General features: G+C 43.4%; 1 protein-coding gene across 1 annotated transcript; it reads right to left on the bottom strand.

Annotated features, from left to right (window-relative positions):
- Positions 1 to 209: 209 nt before the first annotated feature.
- LOC119253520 (probable small intestine urate exporter) lies at positions 210 to 12,554 on the bottom strand. The gene is made up of 7 exons (XM_037521035.1): positions 12,551 to 12,554; positions 12,173 to 12,291; positions 11,890 to 12,051; positions 9,426 to 9,558; positions 9,199 to 9,346; positions 8,262 to 8,352; positions 210 to 320 (listed from the first exon to the last, which is right to left on the bottom strand). Exons 1-7 carry the CDS (start codon positions 12,552 to 12,554, stop codon positions 210 to 212), a joined length of 768 nt encoding a protein of 255 aa, XP_037376932.1.
- Positions 12,555 to 14,215: the final 1,661 nt, after the last annotated feature.

The following is a 14,215-nucleotide window of genomic DNA, read 5'->3' as shown; positions in this document are numbered from 1 at the left end:
CCCCACCCCTCTTGTAAATAGACAGGCAGCACTCCCAGAATACACTGCCAAGTTCCCTGACAAGATACTGGAGGCAAGTCAGTTGAGTTGGATGCTAGCCCATCACACAGGCATGGACTGGGAAGGTTCCATGAGGCAGGTGAGCACAACTAATCACCAGGATATGAGGTGTCACCAGGTGGTTGCTCAAGAGTGGGTTAATGTCGACCCTATGCCCAATCTTGGACTTCGGCTCTTCCCAGGATGAGGTAGATGACCAGGCCTGCTATGTCCACAGCAGCTGCAACGAAGAAGACGTTTCTCCAGGCATGCTCAGAGTCCTGAGGTGAGAAGTACAGGTGATTATGGCCTCTAGTCTTTTCCCATTTGGCTGAGAAGGGCTCTGGCACCCTGGTGTCCTGGCCTACTGTTCCCACTTCCAGCTCTGCTCCGACACCCACGGGTTCCTGCTTGTTCCAGTGCTTTGCAGGGATGTTTCTCCTACACTGGCTTTTCCCTCTGCTAGAAGGTTGCTCCCCAAAGAGCAATTTGACTTGCTCCTCGTTTGTTCCCTTGCTTCAATGCTTCTTTTTCAATGAGTCCTTCCTTCATCATCAACCTAACATTGAAATTCACCCCTTTTCCAGGCCTCTCTCCACTGCAGCTTTCCACCTTTCTTAGCACTTACTCTATCACTCACTGAATTCTCTATTTTGCTCATTCCCTCACTTTTCATTGGCTACTTTCCTAAAGCATAAGCTTCTCATGGGCAGGGTATTTGTCTTATTTTATTCACTAAAACAATATACAGCACATACTAATGTTCAATAAACAGTTGTTGAATAGATGAATGAGTTCATAGATGAGTGAATGAGTCAGAAAAGGGGGACAATGTCAGCTTGAGGATTTCCTGTTTAAACATCCCTCAGTGATAAGAAGGGGACTGAAGCTTTACAAAATGATGCACCCATTAGTTGGTCATTTAAATTCTGAGCAACGGTTTCTCTTTCCAGTTCAGATAGTATACCCATAAACAGCACCACCAAGGAAAAACAAAGAAAGGGACTTGATGCCACGAGGAATAGAATTTTCTGCTATTCTTCATCATATTCATGACTTACTGGTAGAAAACCTCAGGGAGCTCACAGAATATACTTGCGTGACCAGCCTAGAGATATGTCTTCACATAAAGGCAGTTAATAATATTCTTAGGAAAAGCCCTATTTATCTGCTATATATTCTGACCACCTTAAAAGCATTTCCCATATGGGAGGTTGTACAAATGCATAAACACCATGTACTCAACGGTGAGAGGGGTGTCTGCCTGACCATTGATGGGCCTGCCCACCCAAGCATGTTCCTGCATTTTTTTCCTTTATTTTGTCACTTGCTCAGCATCTCACAGATTTTGTAAATATTTGATAAGTTCCTTCAGAGTTAGGGTTACCCTTTCTTGATCACCTGAACATTTTAAGGCTTCAGTTGAAAAGTGCCACATCCTTGGAATGCAAATGTCCAGGCAAATCACAATAGATAACCACACTGTACATTAAAGGTGTAAGTTAAAATAAGCAATTATAAGGAAACTCCTCATCCTGGTTTATACTAAGGGACACAGCCTACAGAAACAGCTGGACTGGCCTTGATAAGAAACTGAGTCAGGAACAAAAAGCATGTTTTCTCCTGGAAAATAAAACCCTTAGTTCCCAGAATATAGGTCTCTACCTAGGCAGGATAAAGTCGAACATAGGTCCTTGTTTAACTAAATGCACAAACAATATCAAATAAAAATATTAATGGGACACCTGTCTAGAGAGTCTCTAGAAAAATCCTTGAAAATATCAAATGATTTCCTTTCCATGGAAAGTATAAAATTCTTGTGAGGCTCAGAATTTGAGAGTTTTCCCAGAGCTCTCTGGAAGCTATTTCTTGGCTTGAGTCCTCAGTGTTGATTCCTTTTTGTGTTTCACTCAATTTCCTTATATCAAAACATGGACCTCCCAACCACTATGGAGAGCTGTGTGGAGATTTCTGGACCTACTAAACATAGAGCTTCCATAGGATCCAGCAATTCCACTCCTAGGTATTTACCCAAAGGACACAGAAACATCAATTCCAAAGAACACCTGCACCCCTATGTTTATAGCAGCACTGTTTACAATAGCTAAGCTTTGGAAACAGCCCAAATGCCCAAAAATAGATGACTGGATCAAGAAGATGTGGTACATATACACCATGGAATATTACTCAGCATTCAAAAAGATAAACACATGCAATTTGCAGCAACATGGATGGCGCTGGAAGGGATCATGCTCAGCGAAATAAGCCAAAAAGAAAAAGAAAAATACCGGATGGTCTCACTCATAGCAGGAATGTAGAAAACTTAAATAAGGGACCAGGAAAATGAATAACTATAAGAAAGTGAAAATCAAAATCAACAAAAAACTATGAACCAGAGACACTTTTTGGGGGCAGGGGGCGGGAGGGGAGGGATTGGGGTCAGAATGGGGGGGCTGCAATTTTATGGGGAATATAAAATAAAATTTATTATTTAAAAAAAAAAAAGACTTGGACCTCATGTGTCTCAGAGACTTTGCCTGAACCCCAGGAGCAGACCCAAATTCAGGGCTCCAGCAAGTGACCTTGACTCTATCTGATTCCTCAGAGCTCAGACATGGTGACTGGTGACTACTGCCAGGTCATGTGACTCCAGGTTTGGTTGACAATCCCAGAGATTTTAAGGATTTTTATCCCAGATCAGACAACTCCCAGTGTGGAAATCTAGTCCCAGGATGGTCCATTGCGTGTGGTTATGGGTATTCTGTTTTAGCTGGAAAGACAAAATTTGCTAGAATATAATGACCAACTAACCGGAGCAGTCTTGACTGTCTCCACAGGAAAAGGCCAAGTGCTCCCTCTGATCCACGTGTCCATTGTGTCTATGCGAGTACAAACCCACCAGAGGATGCTGAGACTAGATGCTGTGATGACTAGGGAGCGGTCCTCCAGGGGGAGCATTTTCACACAGCTTTGTGCTCACCTGGGCGTGACATGAGGGTTGATCCTCTGCACCCTGAGCTCCTACAGTTGACTGAAGTAGTTTGTAGGTGAACTGAGACAGGTAAAGGCCAAGCCCACCCTGGGACACACCAACGAAGCCAGTCTATACCCGCACATAGATTTAAAAAGTTCAGCTAGAAATCAGCTAGGCAAGGCTGACTATGGGAAATGAGACTTCAAAACCCAATAAAGCAGGAGTGGCAGGGGATGCACCACATATCACCACCCTTGTAGGGTTTATGGGCAACATTTATGGAGGGAATAGTGGCAATTATTTCCTTGGTGCGAGGAATTAGCTAACAGAAAATTTCTTTGAAGAGGTCAAGTGGGGCACTTATAATTGTCAAATTTTCTATTTCCAGATGCAGCTAGAAGATCTGCTCAAACCTAAAACAGGCTACTAGGACAGTTATTTACACTGATACCTAGAAGTTTCTACGAGAAGAAATGATAAGGTCATGTCTTTGCCATTACTGGTATTTAAAAAAGTTAAAACGAAAAGAATCTCTACTTAACAAAGCCAGAGCACAATCCACTAGCCCCTCCACTCTCATTAATGATGAACAAACAGGCGAGGCAGCGCTCCTTTATCCTCCTTCTCCAGAGGCCAGGAAGTTTGGTACCTGAATCCTTCCACACCCACCTAAAGCACCCACTGATGGACCAGGCATTATTAGACTCTGTAGGAAGTTGACCACTCTGGTAAAGAGGCAGGCACCGCCTCTGCTCTCAATACCCACTAGCATGCAGGTCTTCATAGCTGGCAAATTACCTAAAACATTCAAAGCCAGAGAAAAAGAGACAGCCACTACAATTACCAAGCTGAAACCCATTCAAATGATTAAATAGATGAAGAAATCCCGCCACCTCGTGGCCACAAGTGTCAACACCAGAGATCCAGAGATTTCTAAAGAGAACAAAGATCCTTCAGGTTTAAACCAGTCACATTGCCTGAGAGCCTATACCTCGAAACTACCAACAGTGTTGTCAACCTATATTTTCTCCATCAGAAAATTAAGTATCAAAGATTATAAATAAAACTAAAAAGGTCCTATTGGACTATGGTGGAGGACTATAGATGTTTTGATGTTGAATGTGATATAGTAACAATATCTGAAGGGGGAGATCCTATACCTCTAAACCACAAACAGTGGTAAAACAGATGCATCAAAAAAATAAAAAATAAAAATAGAAAACTCATACTTGCGTTATGCAAAATATCATACTGTGAGACCTTGAGGAAGATTCTGACTTAGTTCTTGAGACTAAACTTAACACTAGATTAGTACTGCTCCAAGGAACTAAAGAGAATCTGTTCACTTCTACAATCATTTTCATTAGGGGAAGTCCAAGCAGAAAGTCAAGGGATTCCCATGAGGACTCTGATCCATTCGGGAGCTCCTCTTTCTGTCTTGCATGCCATTACTTTCCCAGATACCTTTTCTCAGAGTGAGAAATCTACAAATGGTGGTCGTAACAAGGTTCTCCACAAAACAGCAGTGTCAACACTAAAATAAACTTTAACTGGAGTCCCAGTTCTGGGACATGCAAACTAGGAGAAATCATTTCCCCTCCTTGTAAAACCTCTGGGGTCTGAACTCAAGGTAGAGCTCTCCAGTGGCCCTTAGGGCTCTTATAGTCAATGGAGACTTGCCCTACTACCTAAGAACCATATCTGCAGCAACTTCTTGGTGCTGAACTACAGAAGAAGCTCTGATGGATAAACATATCATGTTTTCCTAATGCACAACACTCTGCAGAAGTGATCCCAACTTCACAGCACACATAGTGTTCCTCAGCAAACTGGTCTACTTCACATGAGCTAATCCTACTCTCCCTAAAATAATGATTCTTAGATGTACAATTGATAGCTTGAACCCAGCACTTTGCTGCCAGAGAAACTTAAGGGAGCTGAATCTCACCATAATTGCATCAGATGAATTGATTCCCTTAAATTGCAGAATAATTTGCATGAAGTTTCAGGAACTAATCCTGTCTTTGTTTGGAATACAGATGCTAATGCCTCTGAGATTCATCCAGAATCTCACTGTCATTGCTGAGGGGTCAATCTTTGAAAATACCAATTTGGCTGAGGCACATTCAGCTCAATAGGTGGAATCTGTACCAAAGGCCTCCAAGTTGGCAAAAAGCATAACAGCTGTCATATATTCAGATAGCCACTATGCTTTTGGAAGAGCCCCACAGTTTGGAATGTTGTAGAAGCAAAGAGGCTTCCTGTCTTCCCCAGGACAACCTATAAAGAACAGGAAGCAGGCCATAGATTTTTTTTTTTTAGAAACTGATTTGCTCCCTCAATCTTTGGTGAAATTGCAAACACAGGGACACATCAGGGCTTGACACCTCAGAAGCCAAAGGCAATTGACCAGCAGACTGGGCAAGTATGCCAGCAGCATTGTCCAAGTAGAGAAAGAAATGCTGCTCTTCAGTGTCTGGTTATCATTTAACAAGGTTAAAAACTAAGCCCCCACCCATGCAGGTTACTTAAAAACTAATAGACAAAGGGAATTGATAAGGTTGTTGTGGGAACCGGGCCATAAGACTGATCATTTTGACTATGGATGCAGAAGCAGGGCCAGGATACATTTTGTGTCCGATGTCAGTTCCCAAGACCAGACATCCCAGAAGTAACTTGCTCAAATCAACTCCCCACTTATGAGAAGCCCTGCGAAACAGGTTACAAAAGGGAGTCCCATGTCTTCCTACATGCACAGACCTCTCCTCTCCCACCTGCTGCTTCTCTTAGTGTCGTATTTCATTAAATCTGTTTTCTGTTCTCCCTCTGTCTTTGGTGAATCTTTCATCCCCCATGACTCTGGCCTCATCCCAATATTTCTCCCCACTGCATTGTTTCACCCTCCAACTTAAGTAATGCCCTTTCTGAACTCCAGAAAGCCACACTTGAGACAGAGATGCAGATATGGATCCAAAAGGATGGGTGATTTCTATGAGGAAGAGAGAAAAATAGGACTAGGGCTCAACCATCGCCCTAGTCCAACCCACTATTGAATTATTCTCATGAACTCACCCTCTGGGCACCTGAGAAGATGGTGTCTAGGGATAATCCTTCCCCAGAAAGTGTTTTCTATCAAAAGATGTATGATCTTTCCTAAATATAATGCAGGTAAGTTTCTCTAGGGCCTATGGGGCTTTTCCAATGCCCACTGGGGTATTTGCAATCTGGCAGATGGATTCATATAGATGCCACTGATGGAGAATAATAGAAAAACTCGAAAGTAGATAGAAGGTCAAGAACCTAACTCACACAAGGAGGTAGGGGTAGAGGGGATGAGTGTAAGCCATTAACCCAGTTATAAAAACCAAAACCCTTAGGCATCAACGCCCAGACCCAGAGGTGCAATACCCAGAAACTATCAGACTGCTATAGAGAGTGTCAGGGTCACAAGCCACCCACCCACAAATATGAGCCCCTCCCTGAAAATGATAAAACCTAACAAGCCCTGACAATGCAGCAGCAGTCCATCTGCCCACCTGTGACTATGCAGGTGCTTCCTTTCACTAACGTTCTCCCTCTGCAGGGCAGGACTCCTGCCTGCCCATGCCCTGTACCTGCCAGGACTTCTCTTCACTCACCTACCTCAGCGGAGGCTGCTCTCCTCAGGGCCGCCTGCCTGCAACCATGCTGGCCTCTCCCAGCAAGCCTGTCCATTTTGGGGCAGCTCTTCCTGCCTGCTTATGTCCATGAAAGTGTCTTTTACTCTCTGTCCCTTTGTAACAGGGTGGTGCCCAAGAAAAGGGATAGTTCCAGTTTTCCTGCTCCACCCTAAGGAGGGTGGAGCTAAAGAGAAGAGAAGAAGCTGCAGAGGAGAATGAGGAAGGAAGGAAGCAGGATGGAGAGCCAGAAGGAGCCCTGGAGGAGGCACATGGACCAGACAGACATCTGGAGAAACTACACTGGCCTTTTGGTCGTGGACTGGGTGACACAGATGTGGGTGAGAGACCCTTGGGAAGGTGACCATGGCAGTTTTTGTCTGGATTTTGATTTTGCTCTTTTTCTCCCATACTTGTCTGGTTGTTTCTGATCTTTTTTTGTGGGTCCCTACTGGAAGATGCTTTAGACTTGTGACAGGCTTTGGGGTCGTGCTCTGGGCCAATCCTGCTTGGGTGGACTTTTACCCACGAGAGGATAGGTAACTTTAGGTGCTTGATTTAGAAACTATATTCTTTGCCTTTCCTGTATTGTTTCCTATTTGTACTAAAGTTCCTTTTCATTAAAATCCCATATGTTTTATTTTGATGCGGTGCATGGCAAAACCTATTTAGAGAAGGCAGGTTTGCGGGGTCTGGGCTGCCCCTCTCCCTGCCCCGTAAGACCTTTCCCTAATAAACCTGCCCTTTAAATATAACTACCATCTCTGTCTTGTGGAAAATTCACCTGGGAAACTTGCAGTATGCTGCTGAAACAGGAGCTCTGGTGAAACCTTTCCCAGAGTGAACCCAAGGACCCCGCACTCCAAACCCACAGACTCCAAACACAACATCACCACCATCACGAGGTTGCCAGTCTGCCTAAATTGGGATTTGTCCACTCTCACTGAAGAGAAAATTTCTATACAGGAGGGTCAAGGTAGCAAGTAGATGAAACTTTTTTGGATCACATTATTCCAGGGTTTCTGCTGGATTACAGAGTGATCATGGACTACATTTCAGTGAACAAATGACTAAGGGAACTAGTAAGGTGTGACTTACTTTTCAGCATTTCATTGTGCATCTCATCCCAATTCCTTAGGACTGGTGGAAGGAATGAGTGGAATGCTCAAAACCCATGTGCACAATTGACAGATGCTTATACCACAGATGCTCTGCAATAGCCAGGCCAAAGACCCTCTTATCAAGTCACTCTACATCTCATCAAGGAACTGGTGGAGAAGGGACATAAAATGCCAAGAGATAAACTAATTCCTTAAGGGAAATTGTCATAAAATAAAAGGTCAAGACTCTTTCTAGAAAATTTGCTGAGTACATGAGAAATGCATCTTCTAAAATCTCAGAAAGCATCAACTCATAAAACTGTGCATTCTCCTGCATTCCACACCAAACCATGGCAGCTTCCCCTCACACACTTGTGTTTCACAAACTGTGAAAGCCACATTGAGGAGGGAATGAAAATACTCTTAGTCTGACTTCTACTGGGTGACAATGCAGATTTGGCCTATGAATATTTCATGAGAACATTTTCTCACCTGATTTATGAAATAGCCAGTGATGGTAGTCGAGATGGCTCCAGCTAAGGAAGAAAATACTTGCGATAGTCCCCTGAGAAAGGCACTATACCTGGGAGACAGAAACAGAGGCAGAGAGAACATTCACTGGAAATAAAAGATTAATCCCAGCTCATCTGTCACAACGCTGTGTTTACCACTGAGGACGCCTGGGACGGTGCTGACTTTGGACCAAACCTGAATGAAATGTCCTGATGGGAATAGTAGGATCCTGCGCTTACTTGGAGACTTCCAGGGGGTCACCTGTACTAACTTCTCACACTGTTTATACAAAATATACAGATTAGTGCCCTGTAGCTGGTTTATGTTCTTTGGACTCTGCTATGGAGCCTGATCTTCTAGAATCCAGGTTTGGTGTATAAAATATCTCTCTCCTAGAATATAAAAGACCTCTCATTAAAAAACATGGCTCCCCTGAGAAAAGGAATTTCTCACAAATATTGCTGCATTATCTGAGGATGAGTGTGTTTTCTTTACTGTGAAATGTCTCTGGCAGCTATAGGGTAAAGTTCATTGACCTCTGATATTGACCTATATCAAGATAAATGTTCCTCTTGCTGTCCCCACCCTTTGCCTGCAATCACTTTACATGAGCTAGGCTTGTGGCGTTTCCAAGTCCTTTCAGGGACCCACCCTATGTGACAGTTGATGCCCCATGGAGGGATATCGCTGGGAGTCTCCTCTCATTGGGCTGTTCTGTGGCCACTGTCTACTCCTGTTTTCACTTTAAAAACTAAGTTTGATATAGTAGAGCATCTTTGGGTGTTTCAAGGAATTATAGTACTGACAATTTCCGTGACAGGTCTCATGTGTCACTCATATTTGATCTATATGTCGGAGCAGGGTTATGCCGATGGACCTGCACTGAGTTTCTATGAGGATAACGCAGAGTCCCTACCGAGGAGCAATATCCACCATGTTGAGAAGAACTCCTACTTCACACAAGTTGCGGAAGATGGGAGACACTACCAAGATGGCAAGGGTGGTGCTTTGGCTGGATCTCACCCAGGGCAGGAGCAGGTGGAGTCCACATGGGACAAGAACCCCTGGCAGGAGGACAAACACAGTGAACAGGAGGCCCCCTGGGCACCCCCCACATACCCTTCCATTCACCTCCATTCTTACCTAAGGCAGTAAAGAGTTTCCTGATAGTGTTGAGTCTAAGGATATTTCTGGAGTGGAGAAAACCAGCGAGTTGACCTCCAAGGATAAAGGTGGGAAAGGCAACACATACCGGCAGAGCTGACATGACCCCACTCTGGGAAGGAGAGGAGTGAGGGACAAGTCATCACCCCTCACTATGACTCAGACAGAGCTGTGGGGAGATTCTCTAGATCTGGGGTTATTCATTACATGCTCATCCCTCTAACACAAATTCCACATTACTGGTGTGAGTCAACATAATAATAGTGCTTGTGGATCAAGTTTCATAAAATTCAATTTGAGGGGTAAAAAACCACTAATTCTTCCTGCATATATAAAGTTTCCCTGGAAAAAAGATATTTAAAAGAAGAAAATTTGTTACAAAAATAGGCTAATAATTATGAACACACAATTAGCAGAGAGGGAAAAATGTGTATGTAAGGACTGTGTTAAAATGGTTTAGAGAAAAATATTCATGTCTGTAGGCTTGGATTCTCAAAAGGCACAATGGGAAAAATTCTGAGAAACTCTTAAAAACTTTATGTGTGGAGTGGGCTGGGAGAACAGGGGAGATTGGGAACAGGAAGACAGCAAGATGTTCCAACTTCCTTTTTATATTTTAAAAGAGATTTTAAAATGGGGAACCCTGTAATTATCAATTCAGCTTCTATTTTAAATGACCGATAATGAGAATAAGGACAGAGGACCACCCTTTGGTTTACAAAATCCAGACAATGAGCATGTCACTCTGACCTGGTCCAAGCTGTTCATTTAATGGATGAGTAAACCGAGACCATTGAGGTCACGTGACTTAGTGAGAAATTACCCTGAGAGCAACGAGTTCAGGTCTCTTGACTTCCCGTGCTGGGAGGGCACTGGGTTCTCAACTCTCTTTCCAACCACTCTCAGCCTGGTCCTCCACAGCCTTGGTGTCTGAGCGTGAGAGCCCACGTAGCCTCACTCCAGAGACAGATCATCCCCAACAGCAGCTGTAGGACGTCCCTCTCTCATTCTGATGCCCTAGCTCTCTAGATATCTTGTTTTCTCACTCCCTGGCCTATGTTCTGTTTTTCATCTGCTTCTGGTCCTCCTACCCCATCTTTGGACTTACTGATCTCAGCACACCAGCCTCCTTGTGTGCAGGAGCCCCAGGCTCTGACCTCTGCTAAGAGGCCAGATCTCTGTTATCCCTTTCCATGTTTCACCAGGGAGCCCAGTCACCCTGGGGACACTGCTTTTGATTCCAAAGGGTGAAAAAAGCAATAATTCAATGACCATGTGAATATACCTCTCAGTGAGATCTATACCCTCCTTCCCAGTATTAGAATATCCATTTAGCAAGAATTGAAAAGCTCCTGTCAGCCAATCAACAATCTGTTCATTGAGTGGAAAATCAGAGAGCACCACACATATGTGCACTTAGTCTATATATGTTAAAATTGAGAGAAATGTTTTTTCTTAAAAAATTCCTATTATTTGGGCCTCCCTTGGTGGCGCAGGCAGTTGAGTGCTGCGCTCTGAGGCTGTCCGCAGCCTCTGCAGTGCCAATTTGAACCAGGCCCGCCAGCGAGGGTCCCACATGGTGCAGTAGACCTCTCCTGTCACGCCCAAGCTCCTCTCAGCAGCATATTTTGTCAGTCTACCTGTTCTGTTCCCCACAGTTTCTGGTGAATCCTCTCACCTTCCCGTGCATCTGGCCTATACCCCAGTTCTTGTACAAAAGTAAATAAATCTTTTTTTTAAAAAAAGATTTATTTATTATTTATTTATTTATACAAGCACTGGCTAGAGTCAGAAGCGCAGGAGGGAGAGAGAATTCACAAGAACTGGATCAGGGAACAGAACAGGTAGAAGGTCCGAAGCACACTGCTGAGGGGAGCAGCGGAAGACAGGAGAGGTCTGAGCGCCATGTGGGACTCTCGCTGGTGGCCGGGATCGAACCAGCACTGCAGAGGCTGCGTGCAGCTTCGCAACCCAGCGATCAACCGCTGTGCCACCAGGGAGGCCAAATAAATAAATCTTTAAATAAAATTCCTACTGTTTTTTATATAGCAACTATCATGTCTTACTTTCAGTGTGTTTCTGATTCCTATGTCACAAACTTCTTAAAGATAAACACAATTTTATTAAACTTTGTTGCTTACATGCAACAGAGTGCTTTCACTGGAGTTATTGTTCAGAATAAATGTAATGTTTTTGCTTAGGCCTCTTAAAAAGTGTGACATACTCTGCATGTGTGTCCTAGAGCCATTCCACTCTCTTCCCATTAAAAGAAGATTTCTTTTCAGTGACGCAAAGTCTCCAAACAAAAACTCAAGTGAACCAGGTTGCATTTTCTCCCTGACCATCCTGGGCCTAATCCTTGACTTTTGAACCAAACAAAAGACAGAAAATTTTATAAAGAAGCATTTAACAGAGGAACAGAATGAACTTCCTCTGTACTTACATTTCTGAAGTTAGCTTCAAGTACAGTGTTGAAGTATGTTGGTGTGTATGTTATTATGATACAATTACGCCAGTATATAGAAAATGCAGACACTAAAATGGCCCACAGTGGCAGGGATTTAATCATAGCCTTAAAGGGAACAGACCAGGCTGGAGAACTGCCCTAGAAGAAAGCACATAACAGTGTTCCTTCTGTTAGAAGCCAGAAGCTTTGCTCCACTGCACATCTCACCTCTAACACATGCAGACAGACATGGAAATAACAGAGTAGTTGCTTAGTGCACCTGTTCAGCCAGGGAAGCCAGGATGTATTCCTTCTCACCAGTGCTGATAAACGGATGATTCACAGGGTCCTCATAGACAAGAAGAAACCAGAGCAAGGAAGAGGCACAGCCTATTCCACCTGGGAGAAGAGGGTCCAGTTAGTACTGTCAATTTGACTTTGACCTGGGGTGCATCCTGTCGTCCACAGTGACTGACCCCAGTCCTCATCCATAGTCTAGCATGCACCTATCGCTGGAGGAGAGGACTTTCCCAGCACTTGATTTTGGCCTTGGTCACACATATAACTTGCTCGTCCATGCTTTAAGAACCACAATATTGTTTCCAATTTTCTTCTAAGGTCTTAGCCATTGTCATAGGAGGAACATGGTCCAAATTACCCATTGTCAAATACCCAAGGCAGATACAAGACACAGAGAATGGAGCTGCACAAAAGGGGAGAACAAATGATTTCTTTTGAAGCAGAGTTGGGGCAGTTTTGAAATGCACCATTGCTAGAAATACTAGTGAGCTTACCTTGCTTGCTACAAACCTTCTCACATGGAAGTACTGGAAGAATTCTTCTCCTGCAAAGTTTTGCAATACTTCTGCAAAGTTCCTTCCATCATTTAGTCCTTCCAAAAGCACTACCTCTAGCACTGAAGACTAAGCAGCAGGCATATGTGCAAGTGATTACCCGGGAAATTTGTAAATTTGAAATTCATCTTCAACAGATGGATTTTCCCTAATACAAACATTATCTGGAATTTGCCAACACAGGATTATTGGTATGCTCTGAAAACAAAATTCATCTAAAAAGTCCCTTCTTAGGTCATTAAGAATATCTCAAGAGCTCTCTTTACTTGCTTGGTTGTGAATGACACATCCTTCACAAACACAGAGCAACCCATAAACACCAAGATTTTGTTAAGATTTTGAGAGTTTAGGAAGGCAAAGCACAATTTTCTCAACAAGAAACTTAAAATCAAGTATGGAGGGATAGACGTGAAAATTAGCACTGGTGAAATTTAGCACATTGATAATGTAGGATGTTAACAGATTCCATGGGTATTTAGTGAGTTCCTGTCTTAAACATGCTATTGCTCTTTCTCAAATCATGAGCCCAGCATCCTCTCCCATTACTTGAATATTTTTTGTAGCCCATTCTTCTTGAAATTTCTAGGACAGAACACTGGTAGATTCATGTGCCATAGTGATCACACTTAACATTTTCTTCTAAAAACTATGACCTGATAAATAAAAACCACAAAGTAAGAGCACCATCCTCTAATGAAAACACCAATAGACTGAACCTCCAGGTCCCACCAGATGAGGCAGGTTGCCCATGGGATTTAAAAGAACATTGTAAAAATACATAACCTCAAACATTAGTCAAAGCAGATGGACTGTTCCATCCATGACTGAGTATGGACAATATTTCAAAGCAGTAGACCACTGCCACTGGAATACTCAGTGTGACTTTGAAAATTTCTGTCTCTGTGTAGTTCACCCACTCCTGAGCCTCACGTGGTCTGCCCTGCTCTGCCTCCTTTATTGGCTGATTCTCTACTCCACTCAGTACTTTTACCTATGATTATGTTTCATTCCCACACTTTCCTGGTTGAGTAATATTAAGAGAATGTTAAAACAAGTATGAAATAAGTAAACCTGGCTAAAACTATAATCCTATCAAGATAACCTGTTCAACAGCTTATGAAGCACCCAGGTGGCGTCCTTCTTTGGGTTGAATTTAGAAACTGAAGGGAATGTGATGATGTCTCTAAAGTCATCCGGTTATTTTAGCTACATGCTCGAGTCCCTGAACTTAAATGTGATTTGCAGTCTCTCATGATGAGGTCTGACATTAGCCACTTCTGTGGGTCTGCTAGAATGAAAGACTGCGTAAGCTGCCGTGTGGGCTAGGCAGCTCAGCCTTATGTGCACAAAGCCCATTAGGCCCAACCAATCCATTCACTCCTGACCCTGCAGAGGCATGTGGGTAAGTAATTTTCAGGCTTTTCTGCCCTGCACCATTAGGATTGCATTGCCTGATGGGGGCACCTGCA

This window comes from Talpa occidentalis, unplaced genomic scaffold (genome assembly GCF_014898055.3).
Source record: "Talpa occidentalis isolate TD23 unplaced genomic scaffold, MPIMG_talOcc4v2.1 talOcc4.2, whole genome shotgun sequence".
NCBI classification, from domain to species: Eukaryota; Metazoa; Chordata; class Mammalia; order Eulipotyphla; family Talpidae; genus Talpa; species Talpa occidentalis.
This window is presented reverse-complemented; position numbering and strand designations above follow the sequence as displayed.